Source organism: Hyperolius riggenbachi, chromosome 3 (genome assembly GCF_040937935.1).
Source record: "Hyperolius riggenbachi isolate aHypRig1 chromosome 3, aHypRig1.pri, whole genome shotgun sequence".
NCBI lineage: Eukaryota > Metazoa > Chordata > Amphibia > Anura > Hyperoliidae > Hyperolius > Hyperolius riggenbachi.
Window position 1 is genome coordinate 338,618,443 of NC_090648.1, and position 17,304 is coordinate 338,635,746.

Sequence of the window (17,304 nt, forward strand, 5' to 3'; positions counted from 1 at the left end):
GCAATCTGAGCGTGTGGGCGGGTGATTGGGTGCCCGCAAGGGGCAGATTAGGGTCTGATCTGATAGGTAACAGTGACAGGTGGTGATAGGGGGTGATTGATGGGTAATTAGTGGGTGTTTAGAGAAGATAACAGATGTAAACGATACATTTGGGAGGTAATCTGACGGCGGGTTTGCGGGCGATCTAATGGTGTGGGTGGGTGATCAGATTGCCCGCAAGGGGCAGGTTAGGGGCTGATTGATGGGTGGCAGTGACAGGGGGTGATTGATGGGTGATAGGTGATTGGCAGGTGATTGACAGGTGATCAGTGGGTTATTACAGGGAAGAACAGATGTAATTAATGCACTGGTGAATTGATAAGGGGGGGTCAGAGGGCAATCTGAGCGTGTGGGCGGGTGATTGGGTGCCCGCAAGGGGCAGATTAGGGTCTGATCTGATAGGTAAAAGTGACAAGTGGTGATAGGGGGTGATTGATGGGTGATTGATGGGTAATTAGTGGGTGTTTAGAGGAGAGAATAGATGTAAACAATGGATTTGGGAGGTGATCTGATGTCGGATCTGTGGGCAATCTATTGGTGTGGGGGGGTGATCAGATTGCCCGCAAGGGGCAGGTTAGGGGCTGATTGATGGGTGGCAGTGACAGGGGGTGATTGACGGGTGATTGATGGGTGATTGACGGGTGATTGACAGTTGATTGACAGGTGATTGACAGGTGATCAGGGGGATAGATGCATACAGTAAACAGGGGGGGGTGGTCTGGGGGGGGGGTCTGGGGAGAATCTGAGGGGTGGGGGGTGATCAGGAGGGGGCAGGGAGCAGGGGGGGGGATAAAAAAAAAAATAGCGTTGACAGATAGTGACAGGGAGTGATTGATGGGTGATTAGGGGGGTGATTGGGTGCAAACAGGGGTCTGGGGGGTGGGCAGGGGGGGGGTCTGATGGGTGCTGTGGGCGATCTGGGGCAGGGGGGGGAGAAATCAGTGTGTTTGGGTGCAGACTAGGGTGGCTGCAGCCTGCCCTGGTGGTCCCTCGGACACTGGGACCACCAGGGCAGGAGGCAGCCTGTATAATACACTTTGTAAACATTACAAAGTGTATTATACACTTTGTATGCGGCGATCGCGGGGTTAACATCCCGCCGGCGCTTCCGTATAGCCGGCGGGATGTTGCGGCGAGCGAGCGGTGACTGGCGCCGGCGGAGGATCGCGTCACGGATGACGCGATCGCTCCGCCCATGCCCTTAAATGGACCGCCGCCTCTGTGGGTGAGGCCGTCCTGCAGGGCTCCACTTCCCCGCCGCCCCTGTGTAGTGGGCGGTCGGGAAGTGGTTAAAGAATCCAACTCTATCTCTATCGCTGATTGGCCATTTCTTTGAACTGTATCTGAAGCAAATCTGGAGGAATATTAGATACTTGCCTAAGTAGAGAAAAGCCTCTGGGTAATCCACATTTCCCCCCATCCCCCTCGAGCTCGCTGTTCCAGCACCAAGACGCTCTGGACCTATTTGACAAGTGTGTGGCTGCACTCCCCAGGTGCAAGACATGCCGCGCCGGCACAGTATCACAGTGCCGCTTGCGCACTGCTTTTTCCTCCATGCACAAACCGCTCTGTGCTACTGTGCATGCATGGATCATGAAGGGAGCACAGCTGCAAAAGAGGAATAGGCCCGTGGTGATCAGTGTTGGGCCCAAGGAGGATTGGAGAAGCCTCTGGTGGAACCAGAGGCTTCCCTCTACTGAAGTCAGTATCTAAGCTTGGATTTTTTTTTATTTTTCTTTAAATCACAGGTTTGCTTTAGGCCAGTTTTACACCTGGCCATTGTGGTTGTGGTGCGACACTCCATCCAAATCACATTGCACCGCAACGTACAAAACTGCATTCCTATCACCATGTGACAGTCGGCACATGACCCTGTGTTGACAGGGTTATGTGCATAGCACTCCATTCCCACCCACCCACCCACCCAAATTTGGTAATTCGCAAATTGTACCGTTAATGAGCACCGTTTGTTGCTTGCTTCTGTTTGGATTTCAGGAAATTCCACACACAGACACGTCTGCAAAGTTGCTTCATACTACAAATACTTTAAAAATGTAACAAACATGCTGCTGTATTTTACAAGCTTAAGCTGAGTAGGGAAAAGTTTGAGTCCTGTCCTTGTTTGTAGAGAAACTACTCTGAAGCGGTGGAGCTAGTTCTATTTGACCATGGGTGGCTATGACATTTTACAGTGATTCATCTGAGTGTTATTTGTACTTAAAGCCTCCTCCACAGTGTGTGATCAGTCATTTCATGTGTTTTATTACCTCACTACTGACAAGACTACTGTCTGTCCATACCAACATCTATACATATATATCACAGATTTCCTATTGCAGTGTGACTGAGGAGAGGAGACGAGACTGGTCACACAAGTGAAGATGGAAGTATACTACAATACTACAATACCCAGTGCAGCACTGTACAATAAAAAGAATTGCAATTCATCTTCCATTCACCTACCCACACTCAAATGAAGTTTACTTAGTTGCTATTGTTAACTTAATACATAATTAACACACTGACTTGAAACAATCATTTGTGATTCAGAAGAGACACCGAGAGCCCAATATAGTGTAGTATGCGGAGGGTACGTTGGTACAATGAGAAGGTAAGACAATTATACTCACAAACATGGGTCACCGCTAAGGTAACCACTGTAAATGCAGGTGATGAGATTAGGCCTGTCCTCACTCAGGGTTAAAATGTCGCTCTCTGTGAAAGGAAGAAAGATAGGGGTGGGTCCCCCTTCCACCAAGGGTGGACGCTTATGAACTTGTGGGTAAACAGAGGCGCCAGCAGGATAAAACAATTATTACATTTTTTTTAAATATGCTGGGAGGCAGTGGTGGACTTACCTCCAAAGAGCAGACTAGACTACTGTCTGGCGTAAATAAATAAATACTTTATTGGTACCCCAATAGATGCAACGCATTTCGCAGTTCAAAGCCCACTTCATCAGGCAATAGATGGGGACAAAAACAGTAGCTGTTTTCAGGGGCGCCTCTAGCCATTTTGTCACTCCAGGCGAGAAAATCTGTGGCACCCCCACCCCCATGGCGCCCTTCCATGAAAATAGTCGTAATGCAGCAGCGTTTCACCAGGAAATAATCATAATGCGGCAGCGTATTTCATCAGAAAATTTGCAATGCGTGCAGTGTTTCACCAGGAAATACACGTAATGTAAGGCTGCAGAAGTGAGCTTACGGGCTGCAGGCCAGTGAACTGACTAGACGCTGCAAGCCTGTTCACCACCTGGGGACAAAACATCTGGTGTGGGGGTGTGACCACGGTCCCCCTGCACAGCACTCATGACCTCCTGGTCGGCCTGGCACCCTCTACAATGGGTCAGAAGGAGGCACAAAGGGGGACAGAAGGAGTGATAGGGGGACAGAGGAAGGCGCATGGAACAGGGGTGGCACATGGGGACTGAGGAGGCACATGGAGACAGAAGGAGGCAGAAAGGGATACAGAAGGAGGCACAGGAGGACAGAAGGAGGCAGAGTGGGACTGAAAAAGGAACAGGAGGGCAGAGGTAGCGCAAGGGGACAAATAAGGGCAAAGGAGACATAAGGAGGCACAGGTGGACAGAAGGAGGCACAGAAGGAGGCAGAGATGGCACAAAGGATGAAAGAAGGATGCACAAGGCACAGAAGTGTCAGCTGCCTGCAACTTACGCTAAGTAGATGCAGCAGAAGCAAGTAATAGAACACCCACATGGGTGTGGCTTAATTTTGGGTGGGGCTTACTTTGGGGGCGGAGCTTAATCCAGCAACATGGTGCCCCCCAGGACCAATGGCACTCCAGGCAATGGCCTGTACTGCCTATGCCTAGAGGCACCCCTGGCTGTTTTATTTATGCCAGACAGTTGTTTAGTCTGCTCTTTGGAGGCAAGTCCACCACTGCCTCCCAGCATATTTTAAAATTTGTAATAATTGTTTTATCCTGCTGGCGCCTCTATTTACCCACAAAAATCATTTGTGATTGATTGGCAGATATTCCTTTTTTAATACAGTGTTTCCTCGAAAATAAGACAACGTCTTATATTTAATTTTTGCTCTAAAAGATGTGCTAGGGCTTATTTTCAGGGGATACATTCTATTTCTATCAGGAAGTGTCTCTCAGCAGAACATTGCCTGTTCCTTTGTACTGTGCTGTTACTGGATTTGTAAGGTTTGCTACTGTACTGGTCAGGCACGTACCCTGTCATTCCTGCACAGCTGATTACATTGCTGTGTGCTGGGATGACAGGACCAGTGCTTGCTTGCTGCCCACCTCTTCCTCCTGAGCAATGTACTGATCAGGCACTTGCCCTGTTCCTGCACACAACTGATAACTTTGCTTTGTGCTGGGATGACAGGACTGGTGCCTGATCAGTGTCCCTGCCTCTTCCTCTTCTTTAACTTCTGCTAGGGCTTATTTTTGGGGTAGGGCTTATATTTCAAGCATGCTCAAAATTCCAGCTAGGGTTTCTTTTCAGGTTAGGTCTTATTTTCAGGGAAAGAGGGTATTTTTGAGCTACGTTATACCTTTGCCTTCATGCAAATCACATCCATGTAAACCAGAACACCACCTGGATGAAGGACATGGTTGATGCAGCAGTGGATGGGTTCCAGACTATATTATCAATTTATTTAAGGTTGTTAGGACTAGCTGTTTATGCATATACATATAATTGTACAGGAAACCCCACATACCATTCACAGGTGTTTTATTTTATCCTCCACAGATTTGCTGTGCAATCAATTTGGGAAAAGAAATTGCTGCTGCAGAAAAGGTGAGCAATGTTCTTATAGTGCTTCCTAGTGTCCCGGTTGTACTGGTATGAGGAAAGAACAGCTGCTGCAGTATCAGGATAGGCAACTACCATGCTTAGTACACTATCCAGCGTAACATCCAGACCTCACCTTTATTTTCTGCCCCACAAAACAAATGCACCAATGAGCATTTTGCAAAGCAAAACACTGTTGGGCCAGTGATTTGTAGGGACAATGCAAAACATTCATAGATCCTGAAAGGACCCTCTCTGTTCAGTAAAAGGGGCCTCTGCCTAGGCTGGCATGTTTGTTTGCTGGTTGCTTTTGATGCAGATGTGCTGTTGCCAATAGCTGCATACTCATTTAATGAATTCCGTATGCTGTCTGATAATAACTTTCATCTCCATTCTAATCTTAACCATAGTCTCGTCTTGTAGTCTAAGGCCCTGTTTCCACTGGATCTGAATCCAGTTTGTAATTTTTGTGCGCAGGGAAGCGGAACTCAGTCTATTGATTTCAATAAGCTGCCTCTGATTCCTATGAGGGGGAAAAGATTTTGCCTGTATACAGTTTTCAGACATCACGTCCGAATACCCATTTCCATGCATTGGCACGGCAGGGGGATTTATGCGTCATTTCACAGCTGCACGGGTACCGCATCCGTAGTGAAAAACTGGGCCTAACTCCAGATTTCTTGTTTTTGTAGGTTTCATAAGTGGTTTGCTGCACTCCCACCAGTTGTTTACAGCATTAAGCAATAAAAGTACAAGTATGCCTGTTCTGAGAGAACTGAGAAAGACATTGCTGACCATTTTCTTTATACTGACCACCTGGCAACTGTTCTTTCTGCATCCCTTACCTGGAACAAGTGGGTAGATCAGGGTACCAGACCACCTGATCAGCAATACTTGCTTCAGGTAAGATTCAGAAAATATTATAACAAGAGGTTCAGCAGTTGCCTGGCATCCTGCTGATCTTTTTAGCTACAGTAGTGTCTGGATTACGCACCCGAAACAAGCATGCGGCTAATCCAGTCAGAAACGCCTGATCTGCATGCTTGTTCAGGGTAAATGGCTAAAAGTATTAGATGCAGATGATCATCAGGACAGCCAGCCAGCCAGCCAGCCAGGCAACTGGTATTGTTTAAAACGAATTACATATAGTAGCCTCCATATTCCTTTGTTCAGGCGCCCTTTAAGAGGGAGACTAGCAGTGACCACTACCAGTTATTGCATGATCGGCTTCATTTATTTAGCCCTATCCCAGAGATCAGCCAAACCTTGTACTTGTAGCCAACGTCCAATTTTGATTGTACATGTAGTATGAGGGCCAACAGATTTTGAATATTATGAACAGACCACATGAAAGTGGTAAATTGGCCAATCAAAATTGGATTTGTGTATGCACCCTAACTAAATGTCTTCATACCTAATACCAGGCAACTGTGGGGTAGCTCTTTCTTACAGGCAGGAACACACTCATTAACTGTTCACATAGCATAATAAGGCTTTTACTAATGAAATTGTGTGTGAATTTTGCAAATTTTAAATCTGTCCACAGCTGTTAATATAGAATAAAATGTGGATGTTGATTCGCTGGATCAGCTTGTAGAATGTGTTGATTTGCTACCCCTAGCTTCAGCTTCCTAAAGTGGGGATCATGAGACTATTAGGAATTCATAGCTATTTACTGTGCTATGAATCTCATTTACTCTAAACACAACCTTGTTTGGATGGAAGTGTGAGGTAGTCTCTGATTTACAGGAGGTCACAATAGTGCTACATTGAGGAGTAGTGTGGAAGTTCTATTTATGTATTTGCCCTGAAGAGTTTGTCCTGTGTGTGGTTTGTGGAAACCTTGAAAGATCTTTTAACAAGAAAGGCTAAGGCATTTGACTAAGGTGTTGCTGCATGCAGTGATCCATTAGAGGCACAGCTAATTCAGCCAGTCTGTTTGCAAGCTATTCTCTTTACTGTTTGGTCTATTTAAAGAGAGACTGAAACGAAAAAAAAATTATGAAATGATTTGTATGTGTAGTACAGCTAAGAAATAAACCATTAGGAACAGAGACATAAGTCTAATATTGTTTCCAGTACAGGAAGAGTTAAACTCCAGTTATCTATGCAAAAGAACCATTGAGCTCCACGACTTTCAAAGGCGAAGAGAGCTCTGTCTTCTGAAGCTTATTATCTTAAGTGTCTGGCCCTGTATTTTTTTTAATTTTTTTTTTCTGTTGAGAACAGTTCAAAAGTTCACTGGCCTGCTCTGTAAAATAATTTAGCATGCTGAGTAGCGTGTAAACTGCAAATATTAGAGAATAATGCAATGTTTAAAAAAAAAACAAAAAGCTATGTAACTGAAAATAAAAACGAGAATATTTTCTTTGCTACAAATGTTGTAGTAATTATCCATACTACACAACCAATTCATTATATCAATTTTTTTTTTTACACTTCAGTGTCTCGGCAAAGTTAGCTGCAGCACTTCCAAAGCTGCTGTGAAAATGTCCGATAGCAGTTACTTTTGTTTGCTTTTGACAACCATCTTATGTCTTTATGCGACTACGCTCAGAGGCTGACCATGCTCAGGGTAATTGGTTGGACTCGCAGGATTTTCTTGATTCTGGAATGAATGCATTACCCTCCCAGTTGCAGGATATGTATAGCATTGGAAAAGTGAGGTTTGTTTTGCAGCTAAAAAGCTTAAGGGCCCTTGTACACTTAAAGGGACACTTAAGTCAAACAAAAAAAATGAGTTTTACTCACCTTGGGCTTCCAATAGCTCCCTGCAGCTGTCCGGTGCCCTCCCCGTCTCCCTCCGATTCTCCTGGCCCTGCCGGCAGCCACTTCCTGTTTCGGTGACAGGAGCTGACAGGCTGGGGACGCGAGTGATTCTTCGCGTTCCTGGCCACAATAGCGCCATCTATGCTGCTATAGCATATATCATATACCATATAGCAGCATAGAGGGTGCTAATGTGTCTGCGAACGCGAAGAATCACTCGCGTCCCCAGCCTGTCAGCTCCTGTCACCGAAACAGGAAGTGGCTGCCGGTGGGGCCAGGAGGATCGGAGGAAGACGGCGAGGGCACCGGACAGCTGCAGGGGGCTATTGGAAGCCCTAGGTGAGTAAAACTCATTTTTTTTTGTTTGACTTAAGTGTCCCTTTAATCACTTGTTCTCAATTATAACTGAAAGAAAACTGATTTTGAAAGTCATGTTCATGTTTCCCTATGGCAGTTCCCACTATACGCATTTAAATGAAAGCTTTTTCACAATGCACTGCTATGGGAAAAATGTACACTAACGCATACTAATGCACACTAACGCATACCAACACATTAAATGTAAACGGACCCTAAAGGCCATCATGCACTTTTACATATTTCCAATAGATTAGACAAGGCATCCTCAGTCCTCATCAGCAGTGCATGCTTTGCAGATTTTCCTTACAGAAAACTGCTGATAAGTAGGATCATGGATTAAACCACCACCAGAGTTCTCCTGAGTGGAGATTGATCAAACGGACATTGTTGGTGAGTCCCGAGTGAAGGGTTAATGACTGCTGAATCAGACGTTAGATTTGTTACGCCTGAATCGCACAAAAATTTATGAAAAAAAAAATGAAGGCCCGCTCAATAGATGTTCAATCATTTCATCAAACTTTGATCAGGAAATGCATTTTTTTTAATCTAGTTGACTGGACAGGAGGATGTGGGTGGGTGCAGTATGCGATTGTCTGCTTAATAAGCTTTGTACTACATTGACAGCACACAGCTAGCAATGCTAAATGATCCTTGGCCAAGGCTATCATTATGGGCCATCTCGGCCAATAATTCAACATGTGAGGAGCAGCAGTGGACTGCTAAACGACAAACAAGCGCATTGTATTCTTATTCTTTGTTCTTCCTCCCCTCTCCATAGAACAGCCCATGCTGTTTGGCTACATCTGTCCCCCTAAGGATCTAGCATTAGTTTAGGGCGATCAATATTAATTGTGTGTACAAGGGTTGAGGAAGCAAGCAGATATATGATTAATATCAATCCTTTACCTATCTTTCTCTGATAGTGTATGATGGCGTTTAGAATTGTTTTCTCTGTGCTGTTATCACGAATGTACCGAAGCTGCAGACTCAGATGGTGATATACTGGTCCAGAATGCATTTGTTTTTAATACTGGATTTACCTCCTAGCATGCATCTGAGTCAGCAACATCATGTGAGCAGTCATGACCACAGCTCAAGGAATTTTTTTTTAGCTTTTAAAACAAATATTTTTTATAATGCTGAATATTTGTTACATGAAGTCTAAGCTATTTATTTTCGACATAGTAGATGTGGTAACTGTAGTTCTGCTGTTGTCCTTTCTGTATCACACATCTGGAATGAGCATGCATATGGGTTCTGGCTTTCCTCTTCTGCATACTTGTTCTGTAGTATATGCTTGCTTAGTTACCTTGGAAAAGTATATTGTTTAACTTTCAGGTTTTCATTTACACATAAAACACAAAATAACATAACGTCACCTTTATTTGGTTGGTTGAGGGCCATCATTTAGATTGATGTGCATTTTATCTGAATCTTCTTGCAGGACCCAGAAGCACTGGCACAACTCATGTCTTCAGTTCCACTATCCAATGATGGCAAGTTTGTTCTTCTCAGTGAGCAGCCAGAGGAGGAAGGGACTCCGCCATGCAGTGAGGGACTGGAATCTGAGGCATAAACACTTCTCTGACCTCCTTTTTATACATTCCGAAGGATGACTTGATTGTTGGTAAATGTTTAGTTTGTTATTGTAGCATTGACTGTTTTCATAGTTAATCTGTTGCAATCATTATTATAACATAGATCCAGAACCTCTGCTTGATTCCTTATGAAATTGGCTTTGGCCGCCATATAAATGATTATCATCAACCAATCAGAATGTGAAAAATTTGAATGTAATGGAAAAAACTGATTGGACCAGTCAATTATCTACAGGATCATATTATGGGGTATGTGGACAATGAAATGAAGATAATCATTTGAAGTCTTTTGTACACTTCTGTATAAATGACTATTTTGTCAAGAAAGGGACTAAAACTATTTTAAAAAAATTAACTTAGAATTGTGCTCTACTATAGCACTTTTCAATGTTCTTTGTCTAGTCCCAAGAGAGATTCATAGGTTGCAGAAAGCATACACATGTTAATATGCTAACATAGCATGAGGCCCTGATAAGAAAGCATATCTTTCACAAAATCTACCACAAAGATATCAAGGCTGATTACTTAAAGCAGTGCAAAGAACAGTAGAGCAGATGCTCAGACCAAGGATTCTGATTGGTTGCTCTAGACCAGTGTTTCTCAACATTTTATTGGTATGCACCCTTTTTAAAACCTTGTACTCGCCAAGTACCCCCTAGCATAGTAAACCTTATCACAAGTACCCCTTGACATATATTTAATTGTAGTACGATAATTTGTTCTAAACAATTTCCAAGCATTTACTATTGTTTTTAATTGGCTAAAATATTAATTTGGTATTGCTTGAATAAGATTTATCATTTTATAAAATCCCAAATGTGTTATTCTTGGTTAAGTATATCAAGCCCAAGTACTCCCTGGAACCATTAGAAGAACAACCCCCTGTCGTACGCTTACCACATGTTAAGAACATAGGCTCTAGACAACGGCTCCACTTTTGTGTGCACTAGTTTTGATAAATCTACTCCAATAATTTGTGTTTAGATATTCGACCAGTGCATGTGTAGTTGGCCTGATTTGAGCTGGATGTATAGCGCTCAGCTGGTACTTAAGGGTAGAGTTACTAAAAGGCTATTTATTCTGTTCTGGGGTTGGTATGTTGAGCATTGGGAGAACTGACTCTACATCAGTGTTTCTCAACATCACTAATGACAGTGCTTACCAAATACTCCCTATTGTGGGTAATATTTCATGTACATATTAACACCTATATTTAACAAAAAAAAAAAAAAAACCATCCAGAATTGTGTAAACATGTTTTTAATTAACTAAAGGCAATAACTCTTGTTTGTTTTATTCTTTAAATCTAAGAACATACTACCATAGCTACATAGTCAAAAGCTGTGACCCACTGATTAGCCAACCCCCCAATGTGCCATTGTAGCAATGCATGCAGAGTGCGTACTGCTGAATGCGTATCTACCTCTCCTCAATCCTGTTTCAGTGCATGAGTCTCCTCTGCACTTACTGCTAGAGCTCACTATCATGTGACTGTAGTAAACCAGGAGCTCTAGAGATCAGTTCAGAAGTTGCCAGGTAGATGCAAGCTACAGCAAGCACAGCTAGATATTCTTGCTGCAGAATGCTCTAATATCAGCTCTGCATACAGGTGGGGCACACACTTAGTGCCTGAGCCCACTAACACAGTTGTGTGTGCTTTTCAGTTACACATCAATGTTACAGATGCTGAAAAGTGGACACAACTGCGTTAATGGGCTCAGGCACTTACTATAGATAAGCTGACCACCAACCCTCCCCTTAAAGCAGACCTAAATCAAACATTTTTTTTATTCAAAATATTTAGTTGCACCACTCACGCATACAAAGATAAATAAACACCCCTTCAAACCTATGATCATTTCAGTGCATGCTTTTCACCCGTCTCTTTCCATAACTAGGATTATACTGGGGGCAGCCATTAGCAATTCCTCCATTGCCAGACACCATCTACTCCACTAGTTTGCTGGAAAAATTGAGGGGTTTCTCCAATAAATGTAAAATATTTTATATTTGTCATCATACAGCTGAAAAAGGCTGCTATTTATTATTATAATTTAGAAAATAGGTTTTATTTCTGAAATCTTGTATTTTTAATTTGGGTCCACTTTAACTCCAACAATTTGGGAGTGAAAAAGTCTGCAGTGTTATAGGACCTAGGTTCTCAATGTGTGGTATGCATACCCCAGGGGGTACTTGGGCTTGATATACTTAACCAAGAATAACTAACTTAGAGTTTTAGAAAATGATCAATCTTATTTATCCACTTGAGGACCGCGGTGGTAAGCCGCCCCCCCCCCCCCCCCCCAGTGACCAGGCCAGTTTTTTAATCAATAGGCCACTGCAGCTTTAATGCCTCGCTGCAGCACTGCACAACTCGGCACACAAGTGATTCCTCCCCACCAACATAGCTCTCTGTTGGTGGGGACTGATTGCTCGCCAGATTTTCTTAAAATAAATTTCATTATATGTTTGTTCTTCCCTCCCTCCTTCCCCCGTCAGCCTATCACAGCGGATTACTTACCGGCCTCTAGAGGAGACAGCCATGTCACACTGCGGTCCCCAGTACAGGGCTGCATTTGATCGCAGCGATGTACTGTTTTAATAGACGGCGGTTTTGCCATCTAACAGTCTCCAAGTGGCGATCTGCACTGGGAGACTGAAGGCGGAGTAGAGCTCAGTCATTCATGCAGAGATGTGTGTGCATCTGCGCAAGCGATTTCTTGCAATCTGTGTGGAGTGACCCTGGGGCTGCCACCACATTCATGCCAATCCGCGTGGATTGGCCGGCTAGGGTTTAACCTCCTTGGCGGTATTGACGAGCTCAGCTCGTCAATGACCGCCGGAGGGCACCCTAGCTGGGCCGATTTTGATAAAAACATTTTTTTTTTTAAAACAAGCAGCAAGCACTTTGCTTGCTGCGTGTTTCTAACGATCGCCGCTGATGCGCCGCTACCTGACGCAAAAGAGGGCCCCCCGCAGACTCTGTGCGCAGCCTGGCCAGTCACTGCCAGGCAGCGCTGAGGGGTGGATCGGGACTCCGATAACATCATCACGATTGTTGCCATGGCGACGGGAAGCCCTAAAGAATCCCGTTCAGAACGGGATTTCCGGATGGGCTTGATCACCGGCGGTGATCGGAAGGGTGGGAGGGAAGGAGCAGGGAATCATGTAGCTAGCGCTAGGCTAGCTACATGATTTAAAAAAAAAAAAAATACAAAAAACCCCGCTGTGTAGCCACCCTGGCAAAATAAATAGAACGCCAGGGTGGTTAAGCAACACCAAATTGGTATTTTAGCTACGGTAATTAAAAGCAATAGTAAATGTTTGGAAATTGTTAAGAACTAATTATAATGTACTATGATTAAATATATTTGTCAAGGGGTGATATTTACTATGCTAGGGGGTACTTGGTGAGTACAGTGTTTTAAAAGGGGTACTCACCAATAAAATGTTGAGAAACACTGATCTATATTATTTAATTGCTGCGCTGTGAGATGTTCAAGTACCCCCGGTGTGTGCGTACTGCATGTTGAGAACAGAAGTTCTAGATCACTTTAGGTAGTGTGCAGAAATCCACCTATTTGCCTCTTCATGAGGAACATTGTACACATGGTGCATTCTGTATGCCTTTTGAGCTGCTAGTTGATGCTTATTTTCAGAAGACTCCTCTATATAACAGCTCCTCTATGGACTTTGTACGGTATCGTACGCTCACTACAGAAACCTGTGTACTCTTGCTGCTGCTGCATAAATCTAGTTCTGGATTCTGCCACAACAAATTCTAGATCATGTTTACATAGAACTTATAATCTTCTCTGTTAGGCCTAGTGCACACCAGTGCGTTTCGGCTGCGGTTTGCGATCCGCTTGCGGCTGCGGATACGCTTGGGTAATGTATTTCAATGGGCTTGCGCACACCAGAGCGGGAGGCGTTTTGCAGAAACGCATACGCCCGGGCTGCTGCAGATTTTGGATTGCGGAGGTGTTTCTGCCTCAATGTTAAGTATAGGAAAAACGCAAACCGCTCTGAAAAACGGCACTTCAGAGCGGTTTGCCAGGCATTTTTGTTACAGTAGCTGTTCAGTAACAGCTTTACTTTAACATTACCTGAAATCTTTTACACCAAAACGCTTCACAAAACCGCAAAATGCTAGCTGAAACGCTACAGAAAAAGCTTTTCAAAATCTGCTAGCATTTTGCGGATTTGCTAGCGGTTTTTGGTGTGCACCAGGCCTTACAGCACAGAGTGAGCTAACGCAAGTTTTTCTAGCAAACTCCTCTTTCCCCACCCCCTCCAGCTCAGTACCACACTTGTTGTCATTGCCTGTGGAAAAAAAAATCCAGCTTTTAGTGAGAGGAACTTTTTTTTATTGCTGACTTGTTTGGAAACATGACTTGCACTTGAAGTGCAAATGCTTTACAACTCAATCTGTTGGAGCTTTATGCATAAAAAAAAAGTACTGTATAAAGGCCTCGATTAATCATCGTCTTTGCGATAACTTTTTCCAGTTCATTAAATTACTGAATTTGAAGTTGATAGATTTCTAGTTGTATTTATCAAGGTTTTTCCGCATTCGGTATGAATTCAATAAAATATTGATAATGCGGTAACCATCCGGTAACGTGCCGATATTTCCATTTTACAGCGGTAATTTAACACCGGGCCATAAGATTCCTGTGGAATTGTGGGTAAAAAGGCAGTCCTTTGAACACCATGTAGTAACATTCCAAATGGGGCTTAACACCTGGACCAGGATTCTGGAAGTGTTTTGGGACAATCTCACAATTTCGCCAGCTGCGGCTTGATAGGAGCCCCTTTCTGAAAAAAATGTAGTGCAGCTAGCAAATTGGTTAACCCAGGCACTGCCTGTGTTCTCTTACAAGATGATTCAAGAGAAATGCAGATGTCCTGCTATAGCAAATAAATACATTCTCTTGCAAATTGATGTAGTTCTAGACCTTATTCTTGCCATTCTGCGCCTTTGAATCACTCTCAGCTGGTACATAACCACTTGAAATGGTTCCATCTGATCTGTCAGACAGGAATAATGACAGAGCAGTGAAGGAGATAACTAATCCTAAATTTAATGCTAAACCTCGCCCACTTTCATGAATTGCACTTTCTTCCGTTTTATTGCATCATTACTGAATGCTCGCTAACAGCTGTAGATAACTTTGATGAATACTGAAGTCAACTTATTAAGTTCGGTATTTTACCAAGCTGTCGGTAATTGATTCGATAAGTCTTGATGAATCGAGGCCTTAAACTCCACTCCAGTGGCTGCATGTTTGTTGGACAAGGGCAGTACAGTGGTGTAGAGGATATCTCTCTTGCCTTGCAGTGCTGGGAACCTGGTTCAAATCCCAGCCAGGGCACTATTTGCACAGAGTTTGTATGTTCGCCACATGTCTGTGTGGTTTTCCTCCCATATCCCAAATGTGCTGATAAGTTCATTGGCTTCCTCCCTAAATTGACCCTAGACTAAGATACATACATAGGCATAGGAGTATGGTAGGGATTCGATTGTGAACCCCTCTGAGGGACAGTTAAGTGGCAAGACAATATGCTCTGTACAGCGCTGTGGAAGATTACAGCGCTATATAACTACTAAATAATAATAATAATAAAAAAAAAAAGCTGTGAGCTACATACGGCTGAGAAGTCAAAGATCACCACAGCAGCCAGGCACCCACCATGGTGTTTTTTTTTGTTTTTTTTTAAATATATAAAAGGGACTAAAGATGGCAGTTTCAACTTTCATCACACTAGATTCTCTAGAAGGCCTCATTTACATGGACAGTGTTCCTGCCTTATAAATTAGCTACATTTTTGAAGTCCTCATCTGCTCTTTTATGAAAGCTCCATTTATGCACTTTACATGAAAGTGATTAGAGGGTGTTCAAAGAGAAACTGCATGAGTCTGGGCTATGGCTATTGCCCTCAGTGGTGTATGTGGACAGGCTGCAGTGGATTTACCACAGGTTACTACGGAGGTGCAGTATATGCCTGAGTGAGCAGCCTCATAACCACTGACAGCTTGGAAGTGCCTGGAAACCCTCTGAGTTTTGGACTCATTATAAAAACAGTTCATGTAACCTAGGAATTGGGGGATGGTGTATGAGATGCAAATATATGCATGTAGATAATAAAGCAATCATATCCTGACAGTGGAAATGTAATTAGTCAATTTTCAAACTGAATAAAATGCAAATAATTTTCAGTTGATGCATAATTACCATCTATCAAATTTACCACCCCTCCTAGACATTAGACTGTCTTTTTTGCTTTGCAAGTTTACTGTAGCCTTAGTTTGTGATTTACAAAACTTGCAGTGTTTATCTAAGGGAGTGCAGGATACCATACTTCATTTTTGGAAACTGTTAACATGTTGGGATAGGTTTCTTTAAATGTGGTGCTAGCTTTTCTTAGTATGGAGTGTTCCACTGTGAGGGCTCGTTTCCACTGTTGCGGTGCGGAATCGCCTGGATTTCACCGCAGAAGAAATCGCATGCGGCTGCGTTTCTGCATGCGGATTAACCGCGATTTTGCATGGCAAGGAGCCAGGCGAATTTAACCATGTCACTGCCTGAGTACAGCTCCATAGCAAACCATGCAAAATCGCAGGGAAATCCGCATGACAAAGCCGCATGCGATTTCCCTATTAAATGCATTAGCGGCGATTCGCCATCATTCCTCCCGCACGCGAAATCTGACGGCTCTGCCGTGCAGATTTCTGCCGCACCGAAAAACGCTCCAGCCGCCGCACAAGTGGAAACAGCCCCATCCACTTATATTGACTATGCGAATCCGCATGCAGTGCCCGCATGCGGATTCGCTATAGTGGAAACGAGCCCTGAAGGTAAAGTCAATGTAATGATTACAGTCCAATCACACAGAGCTTGTACTGAATCTATGAATATCAATATCTCAGTACCATACATGAATAATCTTTGTGAGAATAACTATTGCAATGTATTTACTGATTTAAGCAGGTTCCTCTAACTTAAAGGGAACCTAAACTGAGATAAATATGAATTTTTCCTTTTGAAATAATAGCAGTTAGCAGACTCTCCTGCTGATCCTGTGTCTTTAATACTTTTAGATATAGACCCTGACTAAGCATGCAGATCAAGTGCTCTGACTGAAGTCAGACTGGATTAGCTGCATGCTTGTTTCAGATGCGTGATTCAGCCACTACTGTAGCCAAAGAGATCAGCAGGGCTGACAGGTAAATGGTATTATTTAAAAGGAAACATCCACATCCTTCTCAGTTTAGGTTCCCTTTAAAAGATAATAGAAGTGACATGAGATAGACATGTGTATGTACAGTACCTAGCACACAAATAACTATGCTAGGTTCCTTTCTTTCTCTGCCTGAAAGAGTTAAATAGCAGGTATGTAAGTGACTGACTCAGTCCTGACTCAGATAGGAAGTGACTACAGTGTGACCCACACTGATAAGAAATTCCAACTATAAAACACATTACTAGCAGAAAATGGCTTCTGAGAGCAAGAAAGAGATAAAAAGGGGAAAATCTTATCAGTGAGGGTCAAACTATAGTCACTTCCTGTTTGAGTCAGGACTGAGTCAGTACCTTACATACCTGATATTTAACTCTTTCAAGCAGAAAAAGAAAAAATGCAGCATAGTTATTTGTGTGCTAGGCACTGTACATACACGTCTATTTTATCATGTCACTTCCGGTATCCTTTAAGATAAAAAGGAAAAATCCAAGGAGCTGAGGATAGTGGAATGTTTTTGAGACG

General features: G+C 43.3%; 1 protein-coding gene across 1 annotated transcript in view; it reads left to right on the forward strand.

Moving 5' to 3' along the window:
* APPL2 (adaptor protein, phosphotyrosine interacting with PH domain and leucine zipper 2) overlaps positions 1 to 16,873 on the forward strand; it is an 84,247-nt gene extending 67,374 nt beyond the window's left edge. The window contains exons 20-21 of the mRNA XM_068276909.1: positions 4,769 to 4,816; positions 9,384 to 16,873. Coding sequence (XP_068133010.1) covers positions 4,769 to 4,816; positions 9,384 to 9,515 — 180 coding nt within the window. The 3' untranslated portion in view covers positions 9,516 to 16,873. The remainder of the gene's footprint in view (positions 1 to 4,768; positions 4,817 to 9,383) is intronic.
* The last annotated feature ends 431 nt before the right edge of the window (positions 16,874 to 17,304 follow it).